The sequence below is a fragment of the Python bivittatus genome, unplaced genomic scaffold (genome assembly GCF_059951505.1).
Source record: "Python bivittatus isolate LINGU-HERP-01145 unplaced genomic scaffold, Pbiv_v1 ctg000700_np1212, whole genome shotgun sequence".
NCBI classification, from domain to species: Eukaryota; Metazoa; Chordata; class Lepidosauria; order Squamata; family Pythonidae; genus Python; species Python bivittatus.
The window spans coordinates 14,874,061-14,901,592 of NW_028277098.1; the positions used below are offsets into that span (position 1 = coordinate 14,874,061).

The 27,532-nt window shown below is 36.4% G+C and overlaps 1 protein-coding gene across 4 annotated transcripts in view; it reads right to left on the reverse strand.

Annotated features, from left to right (window-relative positions):
- Positions 1 to 2,575: 2,575 nt before the first annotated feature.
- The window catches only part of KCNT2 (potassium sodium-activated channel subfamily T member 2), a 221,778-nt gene continuing 196,821 nt past the window's right edge, over positions 2,576 to 27,532 (reverse strand). For 2 of the 4 annotated variants that reach the window (XM_088153973.1, XM_088153970.1), the window contains 7 exons: positions 17,562 to 17,663; positions 15,242 to 15,325; positions 14,270 to 14,398; positions 10,106 to 10,126; positions 8,702 to 9,002; positions 5,260 to 5,344; positions 2,576 to 4,585 (listed from right to left, as the gene is read on the reverse strand). In XM_088153973.1, the coding sequence (XP_088010099.1) occupies positions 4,474 to 4,585; positions 5,260 to 5,344; positions 8,702 to 9,002; positions 10,106 to 10,126; positions 14,270 to 14,398; positions 15,242 to 15,325; positions 17,562 to 17,663 (834 nt within the window). In that variant the 3' untranslated portion in view covers positions 2,576 to 4,473. The remainder of the gene's footprint in view (positions 4,586 to 5,259; positions 5,345 to 8,701; positions 9,003 to 10,105; positions 10,127 to 14,269; positions 14,399 to 15,241; positions 15,326 to 17,561; positions 17,664 to 27,532) is intronic. The other 2 variants (XM_088153972.1, XM_088153971.1) reach the window with 1 other exon arrangement.

Consider the following 27,532-nt stretch of genomic DNA (forward strand, 5'->3'; position numbering starts at 1 on the left):
CAATGTAATAGATGTAACAGGGGGCTTGCAAAGCCAAACCACTTAACAAATATTTCTGTCTGGGTTTTGTTGTCAAGAAAACAAGGAAGTTCACGTACCAAAGTATTTTGGCTCTTACATGGCTACAAACTGAAAAATATGCTCTAACTATAGTGGCATGGTAAAAGATGAAAACTCTAACTTCCTCCCCCAGAACCCTCTGAATATAGAAGTGGGTTGAGCTATGAATCAACTTGTACATATTAAACAAAGTAAATAAATGTTTCTCCATGACCAACATATGATCAAAAACGATCCTTTGTAATGCAAACCAGGGATTGGAATGGCTTAGATAAGAAGGCCATCAGAAAGCACATTGACACAAACTTGTCAAATTTACCCATCCTCATCAAACTTTGAGGACCATATTCTTAAGCTCATCCATATCATCAATATGACAGTGTAAACCCTAGTCTGCTTGAGTTGTGCTGTGTTAGGAAGGAAGGAAGAATACTGCTCCATATGAAATCAATATCTCAATAGAAGACAATGCACCAGTCCAGTCCAAGGCAACCCTTTAGGCCTGGCACATTCAACAAAGCTTCCGAGAATCTATCTGTGCACTAACTGCAGGGAATGTAATAAAAATCACTGCTGTTCAGTGGCTGTGTCAGTCCTTTGGAACAGTCTCCCAGTGGACATCCAGTTGGCTCCCATCCTGACTGCCTTCCAGAAACGGCTCAGAACAGAGTTCTTCCAGAGGACCCTTGAGACTTGATTCCCTTTTTGGTTGGTTGGTTGGTTAATTTAATTTTATTCTATGTTTTCATTAGTTTCTTGATCTTTAATTTACATACTTTTATTGTATATTGTTTCTTGCAAACTGCCTTACAAGAAAGTCCTTAAAGATTAGGTGGCCTATAAACATAATAGTAACAACAACGACAACAGCTGTATTGTTCATTCTGAAAATCTCATGTGGCTAGAACTCATAACAAAATAAAATAAGCAGCACATAGTTATAACGGGTTTACTAATGAGGTAGGTTGTGTAGTATGCTAATGCCAAAGTTTTAGAGTTATTTTTATGTATATATTTCTTTTCATAATAGTTCTTTCAGTAATAACTTATGTAACAGCTTTTGGCTACAGCATTCTAGTCCAATCTGAAGTTGCTTGTTTACAAGAAAATTGTGGAAGGAAGATGTAGAACCATCAGGCTTGTAAACAAAGGGAGGATATAAACAACCACAGATGGTCTAACTGGAATTATTTGTCAACCTTGATTTCTGTTTTTACAACACAGCTGCACCTAATGGGTAGCAAAATCCATACAGTACTTTGTCAGTAGTATTAAAAATTTGTCACACACCAGGTACAGGTCTAGTACAGTGATTATTGTCCAAAATGCTAACATAAAGTTTTGTTTAAGCTGTTCAACTGAACTAAGCCCAAATACATACTCTATGTGTTTGTAATTTACCAGTTGCTTAGTGCCAAGTAGATTAATTCTCCTGCATTTTTTTCTCTCTTAGTTATCATTCAGTTTGGTGACAATCTACTTGGGTATTTAGCTGAAAGGAGAAGATAATTTCTGAAAAATTCCCCTGACTTGAATATGGTGTTCTTGCAATTCCTTAGGTACAAGACCAGGAAACATGTATGGATGCTTTTTCTTTCATCTCAACTGCCCAAACTTCAATTAAATCTCAGGGAAAAACCTTGCTGGGCTTTTCCAGTCACGCTAACGTCAAGGGAAAGTCCTACCCTTGAGAAGCTGCTGAGGATTTTCTCCTTCTCCTGAAGCAGCTCAATGAGACCATCCACTCAACTTCTCTCCCCACAATTGGTAGAGAATTTCAAAAGGCCATTAATGCCTAATTTGAGATAGTATTGCTTTTCCATCAGTCAGGAAAGATTTGGGAGCCATATCGGCTAGTGATGGTCAATGGAAAATATTAATTGAGGATTTAACATACACAAGGAGAGACATCTAACCACATTATTGAATGATTATGATGCTGGCTGAGGCAGCCAGGAACAGTGTATCAGAAAAATCTCACCTCATCTACCCATTACAATGCAGTATCATTTCTTTGTTCAAGGCATCAAGAAGACTGCATATCATACACGCTGCTACACTAAGAGTGCAGATGGTTTTCAGGCCAAGAACTACACTTGGCCTTTGTGTGGTATGCAAAAACTGCATACTAAAAAGGATGTGGGATAAAGTTCTGTCAAGGATATGGTTGCAATCGCCATCTTGACTTTTTTTTACCCCTCCCCCCTTGACATCCAGTTACCAATTTTTAATGCTTTGACCAGCAGTCCAAAGTTTCTGTAGTTTCATAATTCCATGTAGGGATTCGACTTTCAGACAAAGCATTTTCGAAAGTGCAGATAATCTCCAAAGCATTTTGTGATAAAGGCAACAGAGTCACATCTTCCAAGAAAAATAAGAAAACTTCCACTAATTTAAAACATAATCTTTTCAGTCCTTTTCTATATGGATGTGAGCATTTTGGGAGGCAGAGGGAGAATTGTGCAGAAATTATTACAGATTAGTAGGCAAGTTCTACATAAGAAAATGGCTTTTATTCATTCACACAGTTGACACATGAAAAATAGAGAAATAAAGAAATTATTAGTGCATGTGGCTGGAATCATAGCTGCTTCCTTACAATGAATATAACAACCATTTAAAACACTGTCAAATGCAGTAGACAATCATCACATGCATGAATAGTTTTGTTGAGCAATTTTGGCATCATTTAATTTGTACACATAAGTTGATAGCAGCTTTTTCAAATAATATAGAAAATATAACCTGTACATTTAATGCGAATAACAAGTTAAAACAACTCTCAGCATTGTTCCTAACCTACTCCTTTGTCCTATCTCAACAAATGTGTGTAAGCTTTTATATTAACTAATAATATAAAACAAATAAGCTTACATATTAACTAACGTTACGGAAGTAAAAATTATATAAACATCCCTACTTACACTAGAAACTTTGGACGGCACTCTTAAAAAGGCTGAGGGCTGACCCATGTTTCTGTGCAGCCCGATTCTATGTAGATCTGTAAAGAGGGATGATAACATTCACATGGCTTCATTTAAAACCAAGATACTGTGTTACATATCACTGGCCATCTGACACGACTCCTGCATTTCCACCATAACACACATTATCACTAAAGCTCAGTCAAAAGCATGATCCATGTTTTTGCCTTCCTTCTTTTGCTTGCCAGGTTTTGACCTCTTGTTTAATAAGATTAGAGGCTAGTGAATCTTTAAACTAACTACTCTTCATGTATATACAATACACACTGGAATTCTTATTCAAGACTAAAACTGTTGGTTTACACTAAACCAAAAAAATCTATGGATTGCTTTGGGAATCCAAGTCTTTTCTCCCAGAGAAACTGTCTTCTCTTTTACTCCAGAAATCTGGAGATATATAATACTTATTTTCTGTTTTGACACCCCAAGTGATCTGCCATCAAAGGAATGGATTGGGTAATTATCCCCAAAGCACCTGCAATGTTATATCTTCAGATAGCCCAATGCTCTTCCGCCATCTTTAGTACTCCTTAATTTAGTTATAGGTATTGCACTCACAAATAAAAGTTTTTTTCAAAATAGCTTGGTGTTCTGAATGAATCCTACAAAATCTTCCAAGCTCCTCCCTTTTAATGTACAGGTTTGATAAATATTTAAAGACAATTGGTTTCCATACCATCTTCTTTAGATTCTTAGTATTTGGGATCCATTTTCCACTTTTCCATTTATGGAATGTATACTTGCTGTAAAAGTTTTAATAGTGAGTGGGGAAGAGGTGTCAAATCTAAACAAACAAAGATTGAAAAAATAATGGAATTAAAAATTCTGGAAAAATTATATGTGCTGTATAAAAATACAATGGACTAAAGGAGGCAATAAAAATACACAGTTGATTATTATTGCTCAAAGTGTTGCTTAAGCAAACAACAAACTTACTGAGCATTCACTTGGAATTCTAGTTTTAAGATAGTAAAAAAGGAACTTGTCTGAACCTTCCTTATATTATCATTTTATTTGCAAGAACCAGAACTTTATAAGTCTGGGATGCAGAACTTACAATATGCACTATTATACTGTGGTCAGAAATAAGTTATGGCTGCACAGTGGCTAATTGAAACCAAGATAAGAAACAAGATTTTGAGCACAGTATCACTTTTTCTACTTTCTACTAGTAAACCATGGCATACTTGCTTAGACTTTTCATAGTTCTGCTAGTTTTAGTTCCAGGATCTGAATAATTATTGAAAAATCTTAGACAGCTTTTCAGAATCATTCCTATAACTTAAATAAAGCAGTTGTTCTATTAACATTCATTGACCATTATAAGCCAGTTCTCAGAAAGGTCCAGCTATACTAAATTCATCATCACTAAATTCCAAAACAGTTATTTGTATAAAAATGTCTTTCCATCAATGAACCGAGTGATGCATCAAAGTTGTGTTTCTTCTCTGGTGTCTTGCCCAATGGCATTGCAGAAGCTGTTTTTTTGGCTAGATGTACTTTTTGGAACATATGACAATGGATCTGGGCGGATCAAGTATCTAAATACAACAAAGAAAGACCATTCTCATTCATCAGTTTTAACAAGAAAAAAATTACAGATGAACAGAATATTCTACTCTAAATTCTGCAAATCTACTTTAAACATATGTAGAATACTCTTCACTGTGAACCAACTAAAAAGACTCTTCTTGTAACTAATGATTATAAGCTACATTTTTAAAAAAATATAAACCAAAGGAAGATAATCAAGCAGCAAGATCCAGCAATTCATATTAGTCTCCAATCTAAATATCCTATTAAGCTAGGCCTTGCCCAGTATTAAGAATCTTGTATGTTTTTTTGAACTAGAGAACAGTACAACATCTCCTGCTTCATTATTGTTCCTTAATTGGCTCTAATCCAAATTCTATTCTGCCTACTTTCCAAAGATTATTGAAATACAGAATACACAGTGTGTCCTTTCCTTAGCTGGATGTGTGGATTAAACAAAAAATCTGGAATAAGAAAAATGGTGGACAATGGCAGTGATTATGACTGCCACAATCACCAGGATCATCCAAACAAGTAAAAATGGCAAAAAAGTGAGGAGTAGACTATGAACGGTTTTATTCTTTGGAAAACTTATTTTCAAAGTTAAAAGGTCAGTTTGAAAAAATAAATCTCTCTTACATGAAAGTATACAGCAGAAGTCTGGCAAATACTATGTACTTACACAACATCATTCAGCTCAAGTCGTGTGTCTGGAGAAGGATTGATCAGAATGTATGAAAGAGTGTTTTGGTGATCATTCATTTCATCTACAAGGGGGAGGAGAGACAATAAAGGATGTTTTGAATAACTGATTGTAACATCACTCAAATGAAAAGGTCATGTCTTAACCTAAGATGGCCAAATCATAAGCAACATTATATTTTTATTGCATTTTTGTAAAAATAAGGAAAGACAGCAAAGCAAAGAAGCACATAGGTGATCAGCAATATATGACCAATAGTTTATGGTTATGTTACATGCTATAGCCTGAAAAAAATAAAAAAAGTACTGTGTTTCATTAATTACAGGCAAAAATAGGGGGAAATGATAACTTTTATTATAATTATCTTTAAAGAATTAGGTACAAAACTTTTATACCTGGTAAATTCCATTAAATTTTGCCTTGAAAAGAATATAATATACTTGAACAAAAGTCCAGCAAATTCTTAGTATGACCCCATTTCTTTCCAATCAGATCATTTAAAAAAAAAAAGAATTGAATCTGTTTCCAGAATCTGATGTTGCTGCTGGCTCCTTTATTCTTCAAAGTTTGAAAAGTTATGGCCCTCTCAAATAAGTCTTAGAAAAAGCAGGAGAATTAAGAGTCTGGGGAGACTAATCTGTAAGATCCTAAAATCTGGGGAAGGGCTGCTGCTTCTGAGTTGAGCACCAGGGTGTGAAAGATGGAGCAGTACCAGATTGTCTTGCAGAACAGCTCAGAAATAGTGGTTGCCTTGGGAGTAGCTTCTGAGTAAACCAGAAGCAATCTAAGCAATATCAACTATGCTTGGGGGAATACTAGAAGCTTCTGCAATTTAAGCCTTGGCTTGGGTTAATTCAAATTTATTTATTTATTTATTTATTTACTTGATTTATATAGCTGCCCATCTCACTTTTACATGATTCTAGGCAGCTTACAATAAAACAAATTTTAAAAAATGCATAATGTAAACAAAAATAAAAATGCATAGCAGCTGGTCATAATCTAACCTAACATCTATACAACTAAGGGACAGGCTCTAACGCATATCCAGGGCTCCAGGCTCGAGCATAAGCCAAGTTTTCATGGCCTTATGAAAGGTCAACAGGGACGGGGCCAATCTAATCTCATGGGAATGATGTTCCAAAGGGCAGGTGCCATGGCAGAAACAACTCTTCTTCTGGGCCCCGCCAGGTGACACTCTGTAGCTGATGGTACCTGGAGGATGCCGTTCCTGCCAGATTGGAGAGGATGGGTAGAAACAACTGGGGAGAGACGGTCCCATAAGTAATCCAGTCTGAAACCATGAAGGGCTTTAAAGGTGACAACCAGCACCTTGAATTGTATCCAGAAGCACACCAGAAGCTAATACAGCTTGCGGAGCAGTGGTGTCACATGTGCCGAGTAACTGGCACCAGTAACTGCCTGTGCTGCCACATTTTCCACCAGTTGAAGCTTTTGAATACTCTTCAAGGGCAGCCCCATGTAAAGCACATTGCAGTAGTCCAATCTGGAGGTCACAAGGACATAAGTGACTATGAGCAGACCCCCCCTCCCCAGTCCAGGAGCAAGTGCAACTAATGCACAGCCCTGAGCAAGTGCAACTAATGCACAGCCCTAAGCTGTGCAAAGGCCCTCCTGGCCATGGCTGCCACCTGCTCTTTGAGCAGGAACCATGAATCCAGGAGAACCCCCAGATTGTGCACCAGGTCTGCCTGGGGCAGTCCCACCTCATCCAGAACCAAAGATGGAAGGTCCCCAGAACCAGGAGGTCCAAAACCTGAGAGCCACTTGGTCTTGCTCGGGTTGAGCTGAAGCCTGTTGCAACCCATCCAGGTTTCTACAGCATCAGGCACTGAGACACTCAGGCATCCTGGGGTGGAGATATAAAGCTGGGTATCATCAGCATACTGATGACACCTCACCTCAGATCTTTGGATAATCTTACCCAGGAAAGATTTAATCTCTTTTGTCAAAAGCTATAATTGTTTCCATTTACCTGCTAATAATTTGGTGAAGTATTTTCATGTGGTGTCTTCTTAATGGAGGCTTATTATTGCTCAAATACCACTCCAAAAGATTAAGTTTAATAAAATGATATTATTATAGCATGAAGAGAGCCAGTTTGGTGTAGTGGTTAAGGCACCAGGCTAGAAACTGGGAGACCATGAGTTCTAGACTTGCCTTAGGTACAAAGCTAGCTGGGTGACCGTGGGCCAGTCACTCTCTCTTAGCCCTAGGAGGGAGGCAATGACAAATCACTTCTGAAATCTTGCCAAGAAAACTGCAGGGACTTATCCAGGCAGTTGCCAGAAGTCAAGGCTGACCATACATAGACATTGCAGCAATCATTTATGCATCTTGAAAGACATATGTTCTAATTCTGCAAGAGGTGAATGTATAAATGTATGAAAAATACTTCTGCATACAGAGCTTTATACAAAGGGAGAGTGTGATAAAAAAAATGTGTAAGGAACATAAATAAGATACGGCATCAGCACAAATGGAAGTATGGGCAGCTTTGTCAATACTGACTGACCAATATTTTGTGGAGGAAGAGTAATTTCCTACTGGCCATTATGCATTCTGTTCCTGCCATTAGCTAAGTTAAAACAGTAAGATTTTCCAGCTATTGATAAAAATGGGACAAGTTTGCATGCATGCATAAAATAAATATCAGTATGATGTATACAATCCAGAGAACAGATACATCTAATTTATAAAGCATGCAATATTAAAATCAAAAGGAAGATGCATTAGCATTAGATGCCAACTTTTCCTGCACTTTGTCTATTTTAAATCACCTTCATACTCATCGGTTGTTCTAGGTCTGACACAGGAAGATTTGCTAAAACTTTAAGGCGTACAGCAAGCAAAATATTAAACTGACTCTTGAAGGTACTGATTACAGATACAGAGATACCATAAACAGATGGATTATATTGTAAGCCACTAAGTGAAAACTCAGTTTTAAAGGATGTCATAAACATTGTAATCAATTCTAAGTTAATTGCTAAACATAATTGATGTTTCCCGGTTAATCCCACCAACATAAGACATATTTTGCTCTTAAGAGTAGAAGTGCTTAACCTCTTCTGATCTACTTTCTTCTTCACTCCTAACTCCTGGTAGTTTGAAAAGTAATTAGCAACAGTGGTCTCAATATACCATTCCATAGAGCATCCCACTCCTAACTTTGTACTATTGGGAGAACTGTCAGTTTATACCTCCACTCTGATTCTAATTGTTGAACACTTACTAATCCATAAGTGTGTGACTTTCACCCATGATGGCTAAATTTTCTCAGGAACCTTTGATGAGGGAATATTTACTATTCTAGTCTTGATCCAATGAACTGTTACCAAGCAGTTATATATCTCCCCTATATGTATATTGCTGGGAGGTGGGTGTCACAGTATCTTACCATATCCTGCTGTTGAGAGTCCCAGATGTTTCATTCTGTTTTTCACCAGTTCGGCAAGTTCTTGTCTTTCTGACCTTCTGTAAAGATTCATTCTCTGCTGGCTTATTTTCTCTGCTGTTTTTGCTGAATGCTTTGGCACTTTTCTACTCAGCCGCCGAGCCCACTGCATACTTTTTCGTCGTAACAAAGGATGATCTGACTGATCACTTGAAGTTGAGTTACGGTGATTGCTACGGTAGTTAAATTGTTCTTTATTATCCTTGGTGTCCTCCCATTCTTCCACACTGATAGAAATTTGAGACTTTAAAGAGAAAATCATGATGGAAATTAAATTCTTTGGGAAATACTTTCTCTTCCACCAAATAAGTAATCTTGCCTTAGGTTCTCTTACACTATTACACTATTAAAGAGCCACTTTGGTCTAGATATTAAGGCAGCAGGCTGGAGACCAGGAGACTGTGAGTTCTAGTTCCGCCTTAGGCATGAAAGCTGGCTGGGTGACTTTGGACCAGTCACTCTCTCTCAACTCACCCCACCTCACAGGGTTGTTGTTGTGGGGAAAATAGGAGGAGGAAGGAGTATTAGGTTTGTTCACTGCCTTGAGTTATTTATAAAAATAATATAAAGGCGGGATAAAAAATCTAAAAAAAAAAAAAACCTCATCATTTTCCTAGCCCCCAGTCTTATTAGTGTAGCCAATGCCTACCACCATGAATTCACAGCATGGATTATGCAAAGGAAAATATGTGTTTACTTATTTAATACTTGCTTAATCAATATTAGACAATTATATATAAAATACATTTATACGTTATATACATGTATGAATATATATACATGTATGTATGTATGTATACAAATATACATTTGTAACTTCATTTTTACTTTTGTGCACTCAACACTGTGCCTAAATCATGTGCATGCATACACACACACACACACACACACACACAGAGCCAAGTACTGAAGATGTAGCTTCATGAATTTTTCCATTCTACTACCTGGTCCGCTCCATCCCCCCCATCCCCGATATGATAGTACTGTATATGTAAAGATATGCATTCAGGGAAGTTAAATCATATCCCTGCTTTTAACAGAATCAGTGTCCCATGGAGTGGCTCATAAAACCCATGAGCCTGCCCAACCACTTAGTCATGTTAAACACATAATTCTGCGAACGTCTAACTATGCAAGTGGCATCTTTTGACCTCTACAAAAGACTGGAATATTTCATCTGGCACTATTACTGTGATCTCTTCTGTAGGTACTACTGACTAAATGCAACTATTTGGCAGAGATTACTGGCAGGGATTAGAAGCGTACAACCTTTCCCTGTACAACAGTTTAGAGATTTTATTTTTTAGGCCAACACGAGGGAAATGGTAACACATGACAAATACTTACTTGTGAAGCCATTTCTCGAGACTGACACAAGATGGGAGTCAGAAGAAGGGAAGAAAACAAAACACCATTCAAACAACAGTTTCCAAACGAAGAAAACACATAGACAGTTTCATGATATCGTGGTGGTACAAGGAAATATGCAGTTAAATCCTTGCGTAGTGTGAAATTTACATGATGCAACTTCAGTTTGGATATCGAATAAAGCACTTGATTAACTAAGTTTCTTAAGTGTCTTTCCTCTGCTTCCTATCAGCTATGATATGATTCTAAATAGAAACAAAGTTATACAGATGACATGGGAAAGTGGTGAAAGGTCAAATTCCTATTAGAATTTACTTTAAAATGAACAAGAATGTAATGAATTGAATGCTGGGTTTTGGGGTGTTTTTTTGCTAATAAATGTTTATAGCAATTTTAACATCAAAGAGTTTGTTTTACATTCCATCTTAACAAAGTGAATTCATAAACCGATGAGGCCTTCACGTTATAGCCTATGTCTCTTGCTTCAGTAAATAATATTTGAATGGACCATTGAAGAATAGAGTTACTTCAAAATTTCCTTAAGCATTTGAGAAAACACATCCTGGAATTAACTTCTGTGACAGCTGAACTGTGTTCTGATAAAAGAATAACTATTCCCGTACTTAATATATAGATGAGGTTATTCTATGTTTCCACATTTCAGCGTTATAATACAGTCCAGTCATGCAATTTATGCATTTGCAAGTAATTTAAAATGGTAACTCAGGCAAATAATGCCTATTTCACACATAAATAACAGATTCAAATTAAATACTATGCTACATTGTTGAGATAATAAAATTCTTCCCAGGCTGGAGTGTTTTAGATTGCAGGTGGGGGTTCATATAACTGAATGCTCTTTCATAATAAAATATATTACCCAGAACAGACTTAGCCAGGCAATCCACTGACATGCCAGACTGCCTATGACTATATATATATGGCATAATCAGCTTCCCCACTACATTGGTTCTTTTGAATCAGGCCGAATTTTTCAATCTGCCATTGCTGCATATTCTCCCAGTTTAAGGTCCTAATCAGATATCGTCAGAATTGTCTCATTCTTCCAGTATTGGGCAAAAATTATTCTTGCTGCGGTGAGGATGCATCTCAGTAAATTATGATATTACGTGTTGATGTTTTCTGGGATTATGAATTAGGCCAGTGCACAGGAAGGGAGTTATTATGTCTAGAAGATCAGGGTGTGTGTCCTCTGTTATCCCAGAGTACAAGACACAGAAGAATGCATTTAAGTTCCTGCAAAGTAGATTCCTACTGAATGTTGGGAAAAACCTCCTTTGTTTGTTTTGTTTTAGACCGGGACTGCTTTACAGTATGCTCTTTCATACTAGGAGTTCCAATTTTTTTTGTCATACCCTTATTCTATACAGACATTAAGCCTGTTTATTTCTTGTGTAGAACTGAGAGAGGGACCTGGGGGTGCATATAATCATTATCCAGGGTCTGTATCCCAGTCTATTGAAATCCAGACTTTCCTTTTGCTCAAGATGGGGGTCTAGCACATTCAGTGGAACTTGAACGGAAACCTGTGCACATTGGGAATTTTATTTTATCAGGGTTCTTAACTTTGAGGAACTTCTATGTACTTTCAAGCAGCTACAAGTAGAACCCAATTTCAAATTATTGTCGTCAGTATTATTATTGCTATTTGCCCTTCTGCTTATATACTTTTTCTTTTTATTGTGTCAGTATAAATCTTGATATAATGTGTTACTTCAGTACAATGGTATTGAATATTAAGTATATAATATACTTAAATTCTTAACATTGCATTATTTAGGTACCTTAGAATATTGAATATAGAGAAGAGGAGAGAAAAAGTGGATATTCTATCAATATTAGTTACTGTTTAGGATATTAATATTACAAGCATTATGATTATTTCGCTTTTTCATTCAAATTAAGCATAAAATTGGAAATAAGATGAAGGAAGAGTATACCTCAAGGTATTTGTTATGTAATAAAGGTTTTGGTCTTAAGCTATTTACAGGTACTCCTCACTTAATGACCACAATTGGGACCAGCAACTCTGTTGCTAAGTGACACAGTCATTAAGCAAGACATTACGTGACCGCAACTTGCAATTTCCAACTTTGCTTGTCAGAAACCAGCTGTGAAAAGCACAAATGGCAATCACATCACCATGGGACACTGTGATGGATGTAAATGCCTTCCAGTTGGGATGTGTCCGAATCTTGATCACATGACTGAGGGGATGCTGCAATGGTCATAAGTGCGAGGACCAGTCGTAAAGTTACTTTTCAGTGCCATCAAAATTTCAAACAATCACTAAACAGGGCAGTCATTAAGCAAGGACTACCTGTACTTGATATTGAAATCTCCATCATGTTGTTACTCAGTGTGTGTGTGTGTGTGTGTGTGCATGTGTGTATGCATGTTTATGTTTTTATACATATTAATAAAAAGAAAAATATAGATGAACAAAACAAGCTTAACAAAACTGAGATACTAAAAAGAAAAAAAAAGACAAAAGACAAAAAAAAAGAATTAAAAATTAAAAAAGAAAAAAAGAAGCTGTTGAGTTTCTAACCCTTCTACTTATATTAAACCCTTCCTACTCAGCGAGGGAAGACCAAGAATAGAGGGATAAGAATATTGAGGCAATGTTGGCATCAGTATCCATGTACCCACTACTCTAATCCTCATATGAATGGGTGGAACATTTACATAGATATATATATTCATGGACACTTGTAACATATGAACTAAATATGTATTTGAGCTACGCAGAGTTATTGATGGCATACAAATTATGACAAATAAATATTCATATTTCAAATTATCAAATCTTGTGGAAAAGAATTCTACTAAGGTCAGAATGAGAGCCAGTTTGGTGCAGCAGTTAAGGCACCAGGCTAGAAACCTGGAGACTGTGAGTTTTAGTCCTGCCTTAGTTTCAAAGCCAGATGGGTGACCTTGGGCTAGTCACTCTCTCTCAGCCCTAGGAAGGAAGCAAGGGCAAACCACTTCTGAAAAACCTTGCCAAGAAAACTGTAGGGACTTCTCCAGGAGTCAACAATGACTCAAAGTCACCCCCCTCATGCAAAAAAAGAAAGGTCAGAATACTCCAAGACTGAACTGTTTGTACATAACAACTATCCATGCAGTGATATCCATAGAAAGAGTCACCACTGACTGTAAGAGAAAGCATATTGAAGTAAATATTTTTTATGTAAAGAACCCAACATTAAATATCCATAGGTGTTTAGATACTGATAAAAGCAATGCCTAAATTATTAAGATGGAATACTGTGGCAACTAGTGTGTTCACTATACAAGGCAACTTGCAGTTTAATTAATTCTGAGACATATTAGAGCAGCAACACACTTTCTCAGAAATGCATGATTGTTTCTAAATATGAAGCCCTGAGTTGAGTTTTCCTTGGTAATTTGTAAATATATTTGAAATGTACTTAATTTGTATTCTAATCTCAGTAGGTTGGCTGTTGTCCATCTCCTACATTGACTGCCTGCTAGGTCAATTTGTAGGGATAACTATGTTCATGGGGACAAAAGTGAATAGGACCAGCTTTGACCTGTTTCTCTATATATTCAAATATTCTTGTAGAATCTGTAAATAATGTGCCTGGTTTTGTGAGTGACTGAATGTGAGTTGAGTGATTCTGAATACAGAGTCAGGATATAGCTCTCTTCTAGCAGAATTTGCTAGAAAAGAAGGAAAGACAGAGTGGAGAATCATGTAGACATACTGTTCTGGGAACAGAGAGCTTGGACCTAAACCAATTTATTTATCGCACCACACTGTTCTTCCTCAGCAGAATAATTTGGGAATTATTAATGTAGAATATGTAGGTGATCCCCAAGCACACAATGGATAGATGCCAGAGGCTAAAATCAATGCTCTGTGAAGCATATTCATGGCCTGTCAACAAGTATTTTACATATGATGCCCCTTCATATTTTACATTTGCTGTGAAACAGACACACTCTATAGGTCAATCCCATAACGAAATATGAATCAGTATGAGTGAAAAGTAAGTCAAATATTGCTAAGTAAGATCACTCCACCACAAATCATTACAAATATTTCATGGGTCACATTCTTTACAAATGTCTGCATGAAAATTAAAGTGTCCAAACCTCAGATGTTACTAGTTTCTGTGATTCAGTCCTATAGATTCCTATAGGAATATCTCCAGTCGAAGAACAAAGCTTCTGATAAAGTCTGGCATATGTTCTGATCCACAAATCATCTTCTGTGATTTTCATCTAAGCAATAACAACATGAGCAAAACAGCTCAAATTTCTGATTTATTTATTCAGATGGAATCACCTAAAATACTACAGTAAGCAACAAAAGCCTGTCTGCTTACATATCTCACAAGACGGAGCATTATTTATTGTGCTGTACTTCAGTCCTTCCTGGTTATAATACATGATACCAATCCAGGTACAAATTTCAGAAGTGTGCAAATATTACATATATATCACAAAGCAACCAAAGTACAGAAGGAAAAGTGCAGCTTGTGACTATAAAAATCATCACAAACTTTGTGCTTTGATTGTTATACTGTTTAAATTTAAATTAAACTATAGCAGCACATAACTGTGATACACATATTAGTTTTATGTTTACAACTTATTGTAGAATGCCCTATCTACTAGAGCCATCAAATCTTCAGAAAAGATGGTTTGAACTGTACAAAAGCCTATAGGAATCACTTCCTTTTGAATCAGTAACGTAGCTGCTTTTTCCAGCCTCATTCGGCTGCTTAGAAAGCTGCTTCAGTCTGCCTCTGCAAATAGAGTCATTTTGCTTTGCTCACACATCTCTATCTTCCATTTATGTTGCTACCACTCCTGTCCAGGTCTGTATCCTCTCAGTGACTGTTACTAAGACTATCCTGCTTTCCCTCCTATCGCTTGTTTTCCCAACAACCAACGTATAAATGCTTTGCAAATAGTTCTTTTGAACACATTTTCTGTCCAAAAAGAAATGGCAACTATTCCTTCATAGAGACAAAAACCAATTACCCCTTGCAAAGAAAAAAGAGCAAAAAAGAAGTCCATGTAATAGTATTGGGATATAGGACTTAAAAAGTGGTAACTTACAGAACAGAGAAACCCAGATCCTGGTGTAGTATCCAGTCCCAGCAGAAGTCTAGTGATAGAGATCATGTAATCCTTAACAAATGACTAAAAATGTAAAAGAATATAAGAAATGTTGTAAAACATCATGTAAGGCATTCATATTCACAAAAAGAACGTGTACACACAAAATTGCCTTTTTTCTGCACAGTGGATGTTCATTTGACCCAGAGAGATTTGGGTTTATAACTGATGCTACGCCTGCATTTTGAAAGCTATACACACCTGCTATATATAATGACTTTCTTCTCCATCCTTGGCAATTTTTTTTACTTGTTTTCCAGGTTTCTAGGGGAGGGGGAGGGTCAAACAGTACACTGTACCAAATAGTACAGTTCATCCTTTGATTCATACAGGATGGTCTAATCTGGCCCTCATAATAACTAACAATGTCAGTTAACTCAGAACTTTGGAGAGTTCTTAGTTCTGTGCATGGACAAAAGTGAACTAGTTAATGAACTAGTCAGCCACCCTAACAATTTTGCATTCCATTACAGAGAATCCACTGGCAGTTTGGCTCAAAAAGTAGAAGCAGGGAAAAGGGGACAAAAAGCAAAACAAGGGGGGAATAACCCCCAAAATGGCTTCTACACACTTATAAGATTTTGACTCATTATTCAATTATGTTTATGCAACTGAAAATAAACTGCTAGATAAAGTATGTATTTTCCGGGATAGTAATACCAGTAGGAAGAAAACACAAATAATTTAGAAATGGACAAGGGGAATAGAAACTTGATTGGCTCACAAGGATGTTACAAAATGTTGTTTCAAAGTGCAAAGCCTGATGGATTTTCCCTGTTAGGGTGGTGGAACTATTTTTAAGTTGGGGAAAAATACATGGGCAAATAGTTAACACCTTGAATTGCTGCCCCAATTGAATCCTACACCCTATACCTTTCTTTTTCTTGTACTTTTTAAAGATGATGATAAAACCTATGTGCTCCAGCTGTAGAACTGCATATGATATGCAGTTTAATGAGGTGCCCAGACTCATGGTGGTGATGTATGTGTAGAGGAAGATGTCTTTCTGTGCAGCAAAACATGTGCCCCAGTTTTCAAATCTACAGGCTTTTTTACATTGATGAGCGACTCTTCTGCAAAATCTTTCTTTGAAGCCAAACAATCAGCTTTGGAGATGACAATAACACAGTTCAGTTGCTCAGAGCTGAAACTCAGGTCAGAAAAAACTCAGCAACATTTTTATTGTTAATGGCAGCAAACATCTAAAGCCGAGATATCCTATGATGGGTTTGTTTGAAACCTCATAGCTCCCTATTCACATCTCAGCAGCAGATATTTGTTACTCTGTGGTGAGTACTCTGAAGTGATGAAAAATGGGTATCTTGAAATTGTCTTTATTGCATGCCCAGCTTTTATTCCCTTGACCCTAATTTTTTAAAAAATGGTCTCCCATTTATCTGATTCAACCACAGCACTAGTTCACATGCCAGGAAGAGATAACTGTTTGGCTGCAATCTTAATGGCATAGATATGTTGGGCTATATCTAGAGCAATCCTGAAAGTTAAAAAAAGATAAACATATATGAATGTCTCTGTGTGTGCACTTGTGTGTCTACACAGCATGTTCAAATATTTAAACAAATATGCAACATGGAAATGTTACTAAATGACTGAAAATTAGGCAATATTCAATACTATTAGAAAATCTTAAGAGTTACACTTCTAAAATAGGGAAATACAGTACAGCATTTATACATTTTGAGAGCTATGCAGTATAGTGGTTTACAGGTGTTGGACTAGGAGTGGAGAGACCCCATTCAAGGCCACCCTCAGGCAAGAAAATTCACTGGGTAACTTTGGAGCAGCCATTCGCTCACAGCCCAATAGGGTTGTGGTTGTGGGGAAAAATAAGAAGGAGGAACACTACATATATCGCCTTGAGCTCCTGATGAAAGCAGAGATATCAGTCCAGTAAACAAACAAATTGTTTTTCCCTTCTGACTTAACTTGGCTGTGTAGCTATTCTTAAGAACACAGGCACCCAGGTGATACTTTGGAAAAGCAAGAAGGTTAGGTTGTAAATGTGTGTAAGAAAGAAAGAAAGAAAGAAAGAAAGAAAGAAAGAAAGAAAGAAAGAAAGAAAGAAAGAAAGAAAGAAAGAAAGAAAGAAAGAAAGAAAGAAAGAAAGAAAGAAAGAGAGAGAGAGAGGGGAGGGAGGGAGGGAGGGAGGGAGGGAGGAAGGAAGGAAGGAAGGAAGGAAGGAAGGAAGGAAGGAAGGAAGGAAGGAAGGAAGGAAGGAAACATCTGCCCTTCACAGTACCTGATATAGCAAGGTGTCCAGCATGCTGATACTGAAAACTCTGCCAGCAGCAAAGGGCAATCGAAACATGAATGCCAGGTTGGAACCTTTCTCTCGTTCTTTCTGTTTCACATCAGAGTGGTATGCGTGGAGGGGAATGGGGGGAGAAGGTGGTTGGAGAGGAGGAACAAAGAGAGAGAAAAAGACAGTGCCAACATTTTAATGCTTTAAATAAATTGCACATTGGGGGGTCCATAGGAAACATTCTGCCACAGTAAACATCTCCTTAGGTCTTGCTGTGAATTCATTAATTCACTACTCAAGACAATAATGGTGATTCTCAAGTGCATTTCTTTTCCTTCAGGGGCCCAACATTTTGAGAGTTGTCTTCTGAAACAAACAAACAACAACAAAATAGGGCACTTGTGCACACTTACATGAAGTTGTGCCACCAGTGTGATACAAACCAAATTCCAATGTGAAATAAATTATGCATTGTGAGTCTCAACATATGAGGGTCTGTCTCTTTCCAGCATGCACAGAGCTACCAAAAACTTTTAATATTATGAGCAGGGGTTTCTGTTTCTCAATACTTGCCAATCCACAGGAGAATCCTTGCTTACATAGCATCTCAGGATGATTACCTATTTCAGTTCATCTGGGCTATAAATGAGACACACAAGCCTTCATAATCAATCTCTGTGATAGAGAAAGGGCACCTATACCTCTGAAAGGTAGACCAGAAATGATAGGCAAGCTATCTCTTAAATAAGCTTTCTTACCATTTTCTTGAAATGGCTATACATTTAATAATAGAAATGAGGAAACATTTCAGTTTCCTAAGACATTATCCAGCTATTGACTTAAAGTTATAGTTTTCCCACCAAGGAATTCCTTTGAGGATAAGCAAGGATTATGGTTTCCTGTGTTAATTACCTATTATTAGCACAAAACAACGGTCTTTTAATGGTCTTCTGAATGGGGGCTTGTTTTCTATACTTTGACATTTCAGTTGAATTGACACTTACTATACAGTGTGAGAAATTTATTTAAAAGACTAAGAAAAAAACCCAAGTTGACTTCCCTAAGGATCATTCACTGAGCAATTTTAAATTTCAGTCCATTTGCTCTCAAGGCCAATATTTTGTAGTTCCTTACTGTATGATATTAAATATGTTTTCCTGTTAAAAATGGTGAGAAAGAAAATTGAGTATAATTTTTTTTAAAGAAAAATTGCTGCCCATTGTTACAATATTGCAGATGTTGTCGTAATATTAACGTATATATTGATTTGCATTCCAGTTTATATCTGTTTTCTGAACAAGGAATCATAGCACCAGATGTTAATTTTGGCCTTGGAATTTGTGGTAGAGTTACTTTTGGAAATGAAAGAACTACAGGGTAAGATACATTTGCAGCTGTAATGCACTGACTTACACTAGCACTAGCTCACTGCCACCAAGCTAGCCATCCATCTGGGCTGAGCACAAAAGCAGCCTCACACCCAGAGATGGACACTGACTTTGGATAAATCAAAATGAAAACATGAAAACGGCTCAAAACTGTAACCATTAATATGTTCAACCATTTTATTAATTACAAAACCAAATCTGAAAGTTATCAGTATAAAAGACTTTGTTGTTGTTGTAGTATTTCAAAGAGTATAAAGCAAATTTCCTCATTACAAAACAAAAATCTACTATTAGCTGTTAGAATAAAGGGATATAATTTCATTTTCTATTAAATTAACAGATTCAGATTAGATCAGAGAATTTATAATGGTCCATGATGAGAAAACAAGTCCCTCCAAAATATGATCCCAACTTAAAATCAATTTGTAACAGTTAATAAACTGAAACATTTATATAATCTTGAGATAGCTATTAACTGCTCTCATGGACATGATATAAAATACAATTAAACAAACCAGGTTTTATAATTTGTTTCTTAATTGCTTTAAAACAAATTTTACCAATTTTAAAAATAACATTATTAGAATCTGTGAGTATAACTGACATAGAAAAATATCTGATTTACCAGGAAACTTATTTAGAACTGGTATTATATAACAGTGATGGATATATTTATAAAATTGATGATATAATAGCCTATGATCCACAATTTTAACTGTATCTAAATGCAGGGAGAAAACACCTCTGCAAATAGAATACAGTAACTTCCTTCCAGTAAGGCCAAAGGCAGAGTATTGAAACAAGCTAAGATGAAAGCCTTGTGGTATTTTGCAATCTCTATATTATAAAGAAATTTATTCAAGAAAAAATGGTTTCTTTAGGTTTCTCTTCTTAAAACAAAATGGCATTATTAGAATTATCTCTGTATAAATCAATATCCATTATCTGCCATTTTGCAATCTCTTTAACTCGGGAGAAATCCAAGGATTGCAAGACTAATTTAAACAGACCATGGTTGTATTGTTTTCTCTCCAAGGTCTTCTTTCAACTTGAGTGAAAGTTATCTAATAGAATCATAGGGGCTAAATAAGTGATCTTGCTTATGCAGATTTGTGCTTCCCCTGAAACAGATTCTGTCTCCAAGCTAAGTACAGATTAGTAGACTCCAAAGATAGCCTTCAAAAACTTGAATTGAATTGGTTCCAAAGGGAGAAGTCCTTGCAGATGCAAGCGTGCATGTATATAGCAACTTGGAAGACTCAAAGAGAATATGGAAACCCTGTTTGAGGGAAGGGGAAAGAGAGAGAGACAGACAGACAGACAAAGAGATAATGATAATTGCAGCTACACACTTTTGGGCAGACTGTAACATGCACTATCTGAGCCTCCCCAGGAATTCGGGCACAAGAAAATAACATCCAAAGAACTATGCATGTTAATCTGCTTTAGCTTATGTCCATCAATTTGCCATCTATATTTTGTTAAGCTTTTAGAGAAGACCAACTATGGTCTTAAAAGCATTGATGGTGAGCTTTCCCTCAGAGCAGAGAAAAGCCAAGGCTTGAAGATCTGTTTTCTTATCTACTACCGTAATTTACTACTATAAATTTAAAAAAAAAAAGTCACATTAGCACCATACAACAAAGTGGGAACCTGCCTGTTAATCACAGTTGAAGAATGAAGACTAGGGTCAGGGACCACTTGGATTAACAAATTAGACTACCATGTTAGTTAAACTTCATATAAATTAAATCATATCAAACCACAAATGAAGTTTTCACACATTCATAAAATATAAATTCTGATCAGATGAGGAAAAGTTAGGGCATGTGAGGTTTTCATGCAAGTATCAAGATTCATGTCCACATATTCTAAATGGGCATTTATTACCATTCTAGACAGCTAAAGAATATTTTCCCCCTCACTCATATTTAAATAAAAACAATTATCATGCACATAGTGAAAGATTAAATATTTGCATAAGTCTATGTACCTTCATACATTTTGGTTGCAATTCTTTTTTATCTTTTTCATTAGAGTTATTATTCATACAAGCTTTTTAGAAGATGGTCATACATGTAATTGAATCAATGAGTTGGAAACCGAATGCCAGACAATGAGCTTTACAGAAACTACTGTTTAATGTATGCTTCATTTGTTCTAATTGATAATAAAAAGTAATCCAATTTTAATGGTTACAAATATTAGGATCACATGGCAGAGTATTTTCTTTTAATCCAAAAGCTCAGATTGCCTTCTATTCTTTTTTATCAGCTGATTTCAAAGTAACATTTAATTCTCCACAATTAGCTTCTCTTTATCCCATCTACAATACTTAAAGAGCAGGGAGACCTTATGAAGGTAAAAAAAGGTAAAAGTGAGGCAAAATAGCTCTGGTAAAATATGGACATGGTTCTCTTTATTTTTTGTTAATGCCTGGTTGTTCTGCTTTGTTTTGTTTTAATATTGTCTTCTCTGACTGCTGCAAAGTAATCAGAGATTATCCATCCAGGGGTAGTGTAATTTTTCTTCCATTCAAAGGCATAATGAGGGGAAGGGGTCCTGAAAATACTCAGTCTCTCCCAATAGCAAACCCACAACACTTCTTTTGTTCTGAAATCAGACTTCCAGGGTGGGAAAAGCACCTATTTACTGTCTTTCTGCTAACAACTGATAGGAGCTGGGGAGACCAGAACTTCCTTTCTAAGAGCAGACCTCTCTTTCTCTCTCTGTATGTGTCTCTGACCAAAGAAAAAGATATGCATACCAAGACATAAAGCCCTGGAATAGCCACACTCCTGAGACCATAGGATTGAACCTTTACTGGACTTAGTTTTCATTTTAGATTTATATTCCAGTAAATATGAATTGTATTTTAGCTAGCTTTAACAGTTCTGTATGTCTTGTGGACTTTATTTATAAGCAGTAAAGTATGGGTTGGAACCTCTTTAATTATTATGTAATTTAGTATAACATTTGTTGCAAACACCTCCCTCCCCCTCAATAACAGGAATAACACTGCAGGCCCGTGAATACTTGTATTTCATGGTTCACTGTCTCATTGTTCACAATCTTAGGGTACTATTTCATATATCTGAAACAGAGGTCTTCCTTCCTTCCTTCCTTCCTTCCTTCCTTCCTTCCTTCCTTCCTTCCTTCCTTCCTTCCTTCCTTCCTTCCTAGCTCAGTTGCACAAAGTTGGAACAAGACATGAAAATGTTAAACTGCAGGATTAGAGTTCCTTTTCTTAATTCGTATCTCCTATCTTTAATTTCTTTTGCTTACATCTTTTCACTCTTTCTCTGCACTTTGCATAATGTTACATATCCCAAAAGGGAATAGTATGATGGGTCTGTCTGCCTGTCTGTCTTGATGTTACGAAGGACCCCCAAGGGTCCTTATTTTCAACTACCCAATAGTTGAAACTTTTAAATAAACCTGAAAATCAGACCAGCATTGAACACGACCTTCTATGATTGAGTATTTTCCTCCAGCTGACTGCAATTGTGTGATAATTTAAGCTGCAGTCTACTCTCTGGTATGTGATGTAGACAAAATATTTCCCCTTCTTCCTGTTGTCATACCTAATGACACCACCATGGATATTTATGATTGAAGGATGGTGGAAGACATCATCCAAGTCCTCAGCAAGTTCATTTTTATATTTGCTACTTGATTAAGAAAAAGGGGAGGAGGATGGACATAAAGAGGAATAAAGATAGAAACCTTCCATTCCCTAAAACGACTTAATACTCAAAATATATGCTTAAACAGAATGGAGAAAATCAGCTTTTTTATGCTTTATTATTCTTCAATCTGTAGGTTCTATGTCCAAAGAGGAGTGGATCAAGAATATGATAAATAGATAAATATTGAGGAGAAGGGTGAGTTTGTCAGACTGTGCAAAGGCAACAAATATTGTATTAATTTGGTTGGACTGCTGATGCTGTCAAGCCCATACCAATTGCTCACAACCTAGAATGCAAAAAGCTCATTAGTCAGATTTATTGAAAGGAAAAAATCTTGAAAACTGGATATATGTACTTTAGTTCCCATTTATCTGTGAGTACATTAAAGCTTCTTCGATCATCTTTTTAACTGCCCTTTGACATGATGGAAATGTTGCCCCCTGCTTGCCAGTTATATAAGGAATGTACAACTGTTAGGGTTCTGCAGTATTTTGCAAATAGCCATTCCCATTCCAGGTTCATAAAATTTCATTAGATCTGCTTTACTGTCTGAGTTTACACTTTAAAAAAATTAATGGTTTTATTAACAGCTTGTTTATGGCTGTTTTACATATGGAAGTCATCCAGAGTCTTATGAATGGGGTGGCACAGAAATTACTTAAAACAATCAAATAAATCCTCATATTTATGGAAATGGCTTTCCATCCTAAACCAAAAGCATGATAAACTATTTTTTTAAAAATCCTGCAAAAGTGAAGGTTGATTCATATGCATATGCTCATCACTTTATGATTCCCACATGTGTTAGTGAAGCAACACAGAGCTGAAAATAGAGGGGAATCTTTAATTTCACTTCACTGAAATTATTTCACACAATCAGAATCTCATCATCAAGTGTACCTTAATCAAATGATGTACTCACTGTTGTGAACTAGGCCTTCACTGCTTTAATCCTATTGAACACAATAGGATTTAAGTGCTTTAGCTCTGCGTAGGATAGTAGCCAGTCCCTATTTTCAGTAGAAAATTAAAAATAAAAATCCCTATCTTTCCTTGAATCTATTTACCTTCCTAGCCACACATAGAGAGAATGGAGGCTCACTTGAACTTTAATTGTTACGAAGCAACCAGAAAGGAGAGAGTTTGGTTTGGGGCATATGATCACCCGTATCTTTCATCCACACATTTTTCTGCTGCACGAAAGGCGCTTGCTTGATCAGATGCCAACTGCGATTGCTTAGCTACTTCCAAAGAGAAAAACAAGGGAAGTTACAGCTGTAGCAGCAGATGGAGTTCTCTTGTGATTCAGGGAATTCTTGCTTCAGAAGCCCATTAAGCCACCAAGTCAATTTTCCATGTATGGTTATACACTTTTGCTGCAGGCAACAGTTGCATTTTTGGAGTGCCTTTGTGCTAGGAGAGCCTACCTCAGGAGTTAACAGTCAGCTATACATCATACCACATAAGGCAATTTCCTGTCAAACCTTTAATTGCATTTCATTGCGCACAAGGGAATTCTGGGAAGCTTAATGAACTGCAATTCCACCTGTAAAAATGTGCCATGGTAACTGGAAAAGTTGGGATGAATTAGAATAGGTCAAAAAAGACAACCCCAAACAAGAAAAACTGAGCTAATTTTTCAATTTATGGATAGGTGGAATTAGGCTCTGTTCAGTAGCTTTTCTGCAAGGGTTCCCATTTTTAGGCTAAGGATGGGCCATCTGCTGCCCCCAGCTTAATTTGAAATACCTTCTGCAAGTAATCAGTTCGGACCTGTGGCAAGCTCAATCAGTCTCCCTCTTGTCTGCCTGTTGGATGGGTGGAAAGGAAGGACGGGAGGGAGGGAGGGAGGGCACCCCTGAACATTAAGGCCACATTCTTTATGCATATGCATACCTGGCAATATGTTGGAATGAGAAATAGGGAGTATTCAACATGCCATATTATGAATGGTGGGCAAAATTGCATGGATTTATGCAAATACACATCCAACATACATTCTGCCCCTCAAGACATAAAGGAATAGATCGTTCAGACTAAGACATAACTAAGTGAGGCTGAAGCAGAGTTTGCCACTGTGGGCATTATAAGTACCTGGTTGATTCTGCCAGGAGCATATGCTTGTCTCGGATTAAGCAATGCATGTCTCAATACACATGAGCACTGCAGTGAAACTGTGAAAGGCATACATATTTCCTTTTCTGGATCATGGCTTTCAAAATCTGCCCCCTGCACAAATGTGAGGAACTGAATAGAATGTCATTATGTTTTAGCTTGGATTTCTGTCTGGTAAAAAAAATCCAAACCCTGCACTGGTGTAATAAACAGCTTTGGAAAATACACTCTATCTAGAGATAAAATTCCATACTGCAGTCATAAGTATCTTTGAAAAGTAAAATACTGTTTTAAGAAAGGCCATTGCATTCACTCTTTTGTCCACAGCCATCAGTTGAACTGCCCCATGCATTCTTCAGCCAGATAGAATATGGTTTACAGTTTTCAAAGGTGCAAAGAGGAGTGTTGTCAATTCTGGCCTACAGCCTATAGAAGTCCAATGATACTTAAGCTTGTATGCTGATAGGAAAATATTTAAACAACTAAGTATATCTCAAAATATCTTTCAAACTGAGTAGTTTCAAGGAATAAATAATTTCAGTGGTACTAGATGGGTAATCTCTTAAACATTACTAGACAACTGAAGTTATTTTCCATGTGTGTTTAAACTCAAATGAATAAGACAAGAATGGTGAATACATTTATGGAGAATGATGCATAATTCACTTTCATTTCTCATTTCCAACAGATACTCCCAGTTTTTTTTGTATCATCACTAATATTAAAACAAGATGAGAAAGGAAAATTGAGAGCCTGTGTTGTGATGGGGTTAAAGAGGTAGACAAGGACTGGGGAGATTCAAGTCTGGCTTCAACCAGGGAAGAATCTGACTGGCTCAATTACTCAAAGGATTGTTATTATGGGGGTAAAATGAAGGGGGATCCCCACATAAATTCCCTTGAGCTCCTGGAGAAAAGCTGGGATATAAATCTAACAAACAAATGAAACACATAAATAAAACCTTTTAAAAAGGGTTTTGTTCAAAGGGGTGGTATTTATTTGAAGACCAGAATAATTTTGCATGAAACAAATAGCAATGTTGAGTTCCCTAAGTGATATATATTAGGGCTTCTTGAGTAACAAAGATATGATATCACTCTTAATTAATTATACTTTCAATTTTTTTAATTAACTGGAGTTCTCTGGCTGGATTATATATTTTTAAAAGATTACAGACAGTAAAATCATCAAAACAACCAAAAGGATGCATGATTAATAAAAATGCATGGGGTCACAGAAAAATGCTCTTCCTTGAAGCCACCCACGTAACAACATGTGGCCTCAAAAGATGGCCAGTATCTCCAGTAAATACAAGTCCTGCTGTTTAAATTTAAGAATGTATGTTATAGTTGGCTCCCTCCTCATCCACATCTCTACCTACCCCTTTGGTTTGCCCCAAACTCTCTTTTCGAAGCTAAGTTTACAATTAGACAACATTTGTGGGACCAAAACTCTGCTTTCCAACCAGGGATGACTGGGAGGAGGAAAAGGAAATATCTTTTCACCAAACGTCTCTGACCCAATTTCTTCAATTTATTTAGAAGAAGGGTCTCCAGTCTTTTTGAGCCAAAGGACTCATTTGAAAAATTGCCTATATATAATTTGTAAATAATCATCATCATAGAAGATATAATAAAAGAGCTATCAGATTCCTAAGCCCTGAAAATTGAATATGAATAGACTTCATAGTCCTCTGAAACAAAAACAGTTTCTCATTTCTCCATTTCCATAATGAAGAATGTAAAGCAGCAGCAGAAGTCATTTTGTTGATTTCAGAATTCAGACATTTAACTGTAGATCCTGATAATCTTTTTGCCTATTAGTGTTTTCAGTGTATTTATTAATTTTCAAACTTCCCTTGACATTACAAAAAAATGAAACAGAATTCCCTCTTTGTTTAACTGAACTGTTGAACTGTAGTCAACCACAGCTCTGAATGTGGGTATGATACAGAAATTTAAAAACATGTTCCTCAAAGTCACACTTATAATATCTTTGTCCTTCAATACTAGAAAGACAAATTTATGGCCCCAGTTATTCAATGAATTGAAGATCTGATGTTACTTGTGACTTATGAATGAGCTGCTTATAGAAATAGATTATGTATGGACAATTACAGTGGAATGTGGCTATTTATTGAAACTGTTATGCAAAACATATATTTAAATTGTGTTGTTGCATTGCTCTCTTTTTTCTTTGTTGCTTTATTCTTTTTCTCTTTGTTCAGTTTTATTATATAAATAAAGCACAAAAATAAAATAAAAATAATCCCCATTCTTCACTGAAATGTAAATTGTTTCTTGGATCTAAACATATGTACTCTTTCCCTTTAGTATTATTTAAAATGTCAGTTAATAAAAGGATTGCTTAACCCTCTCCTCACCAACCATTTTCTACTCCAAAATGCTCCTGCTGACTACTCCTAGATGAACCTCAGTCATCAGCCACCAAAGAAACAGGTATGATATAAAACAAAAACAACAACAAAAACCCAACTGGGAGTTTAATTCTGAGTAGAATAATGACTGGAAAGAAAAACCCAGCTTTAAGAACCTAATGTCATGTGTGGTTCTCTTCCTTAGACGTAAAGCATCCTGCTTTTGTTAAGCAAAATTAACAAGTTAGAAGAATGGAAGAGGATGTGGCATTCAGCATTTATAGAAAAACATGTCCACATAAATACACTATCAACCAAACCTGGAATGTCCTCAGCCACTTCATTTTAGAAATAAGGTTGCTTAATGTCTGAATGATTTATCACTTTCCCAAGTATTTA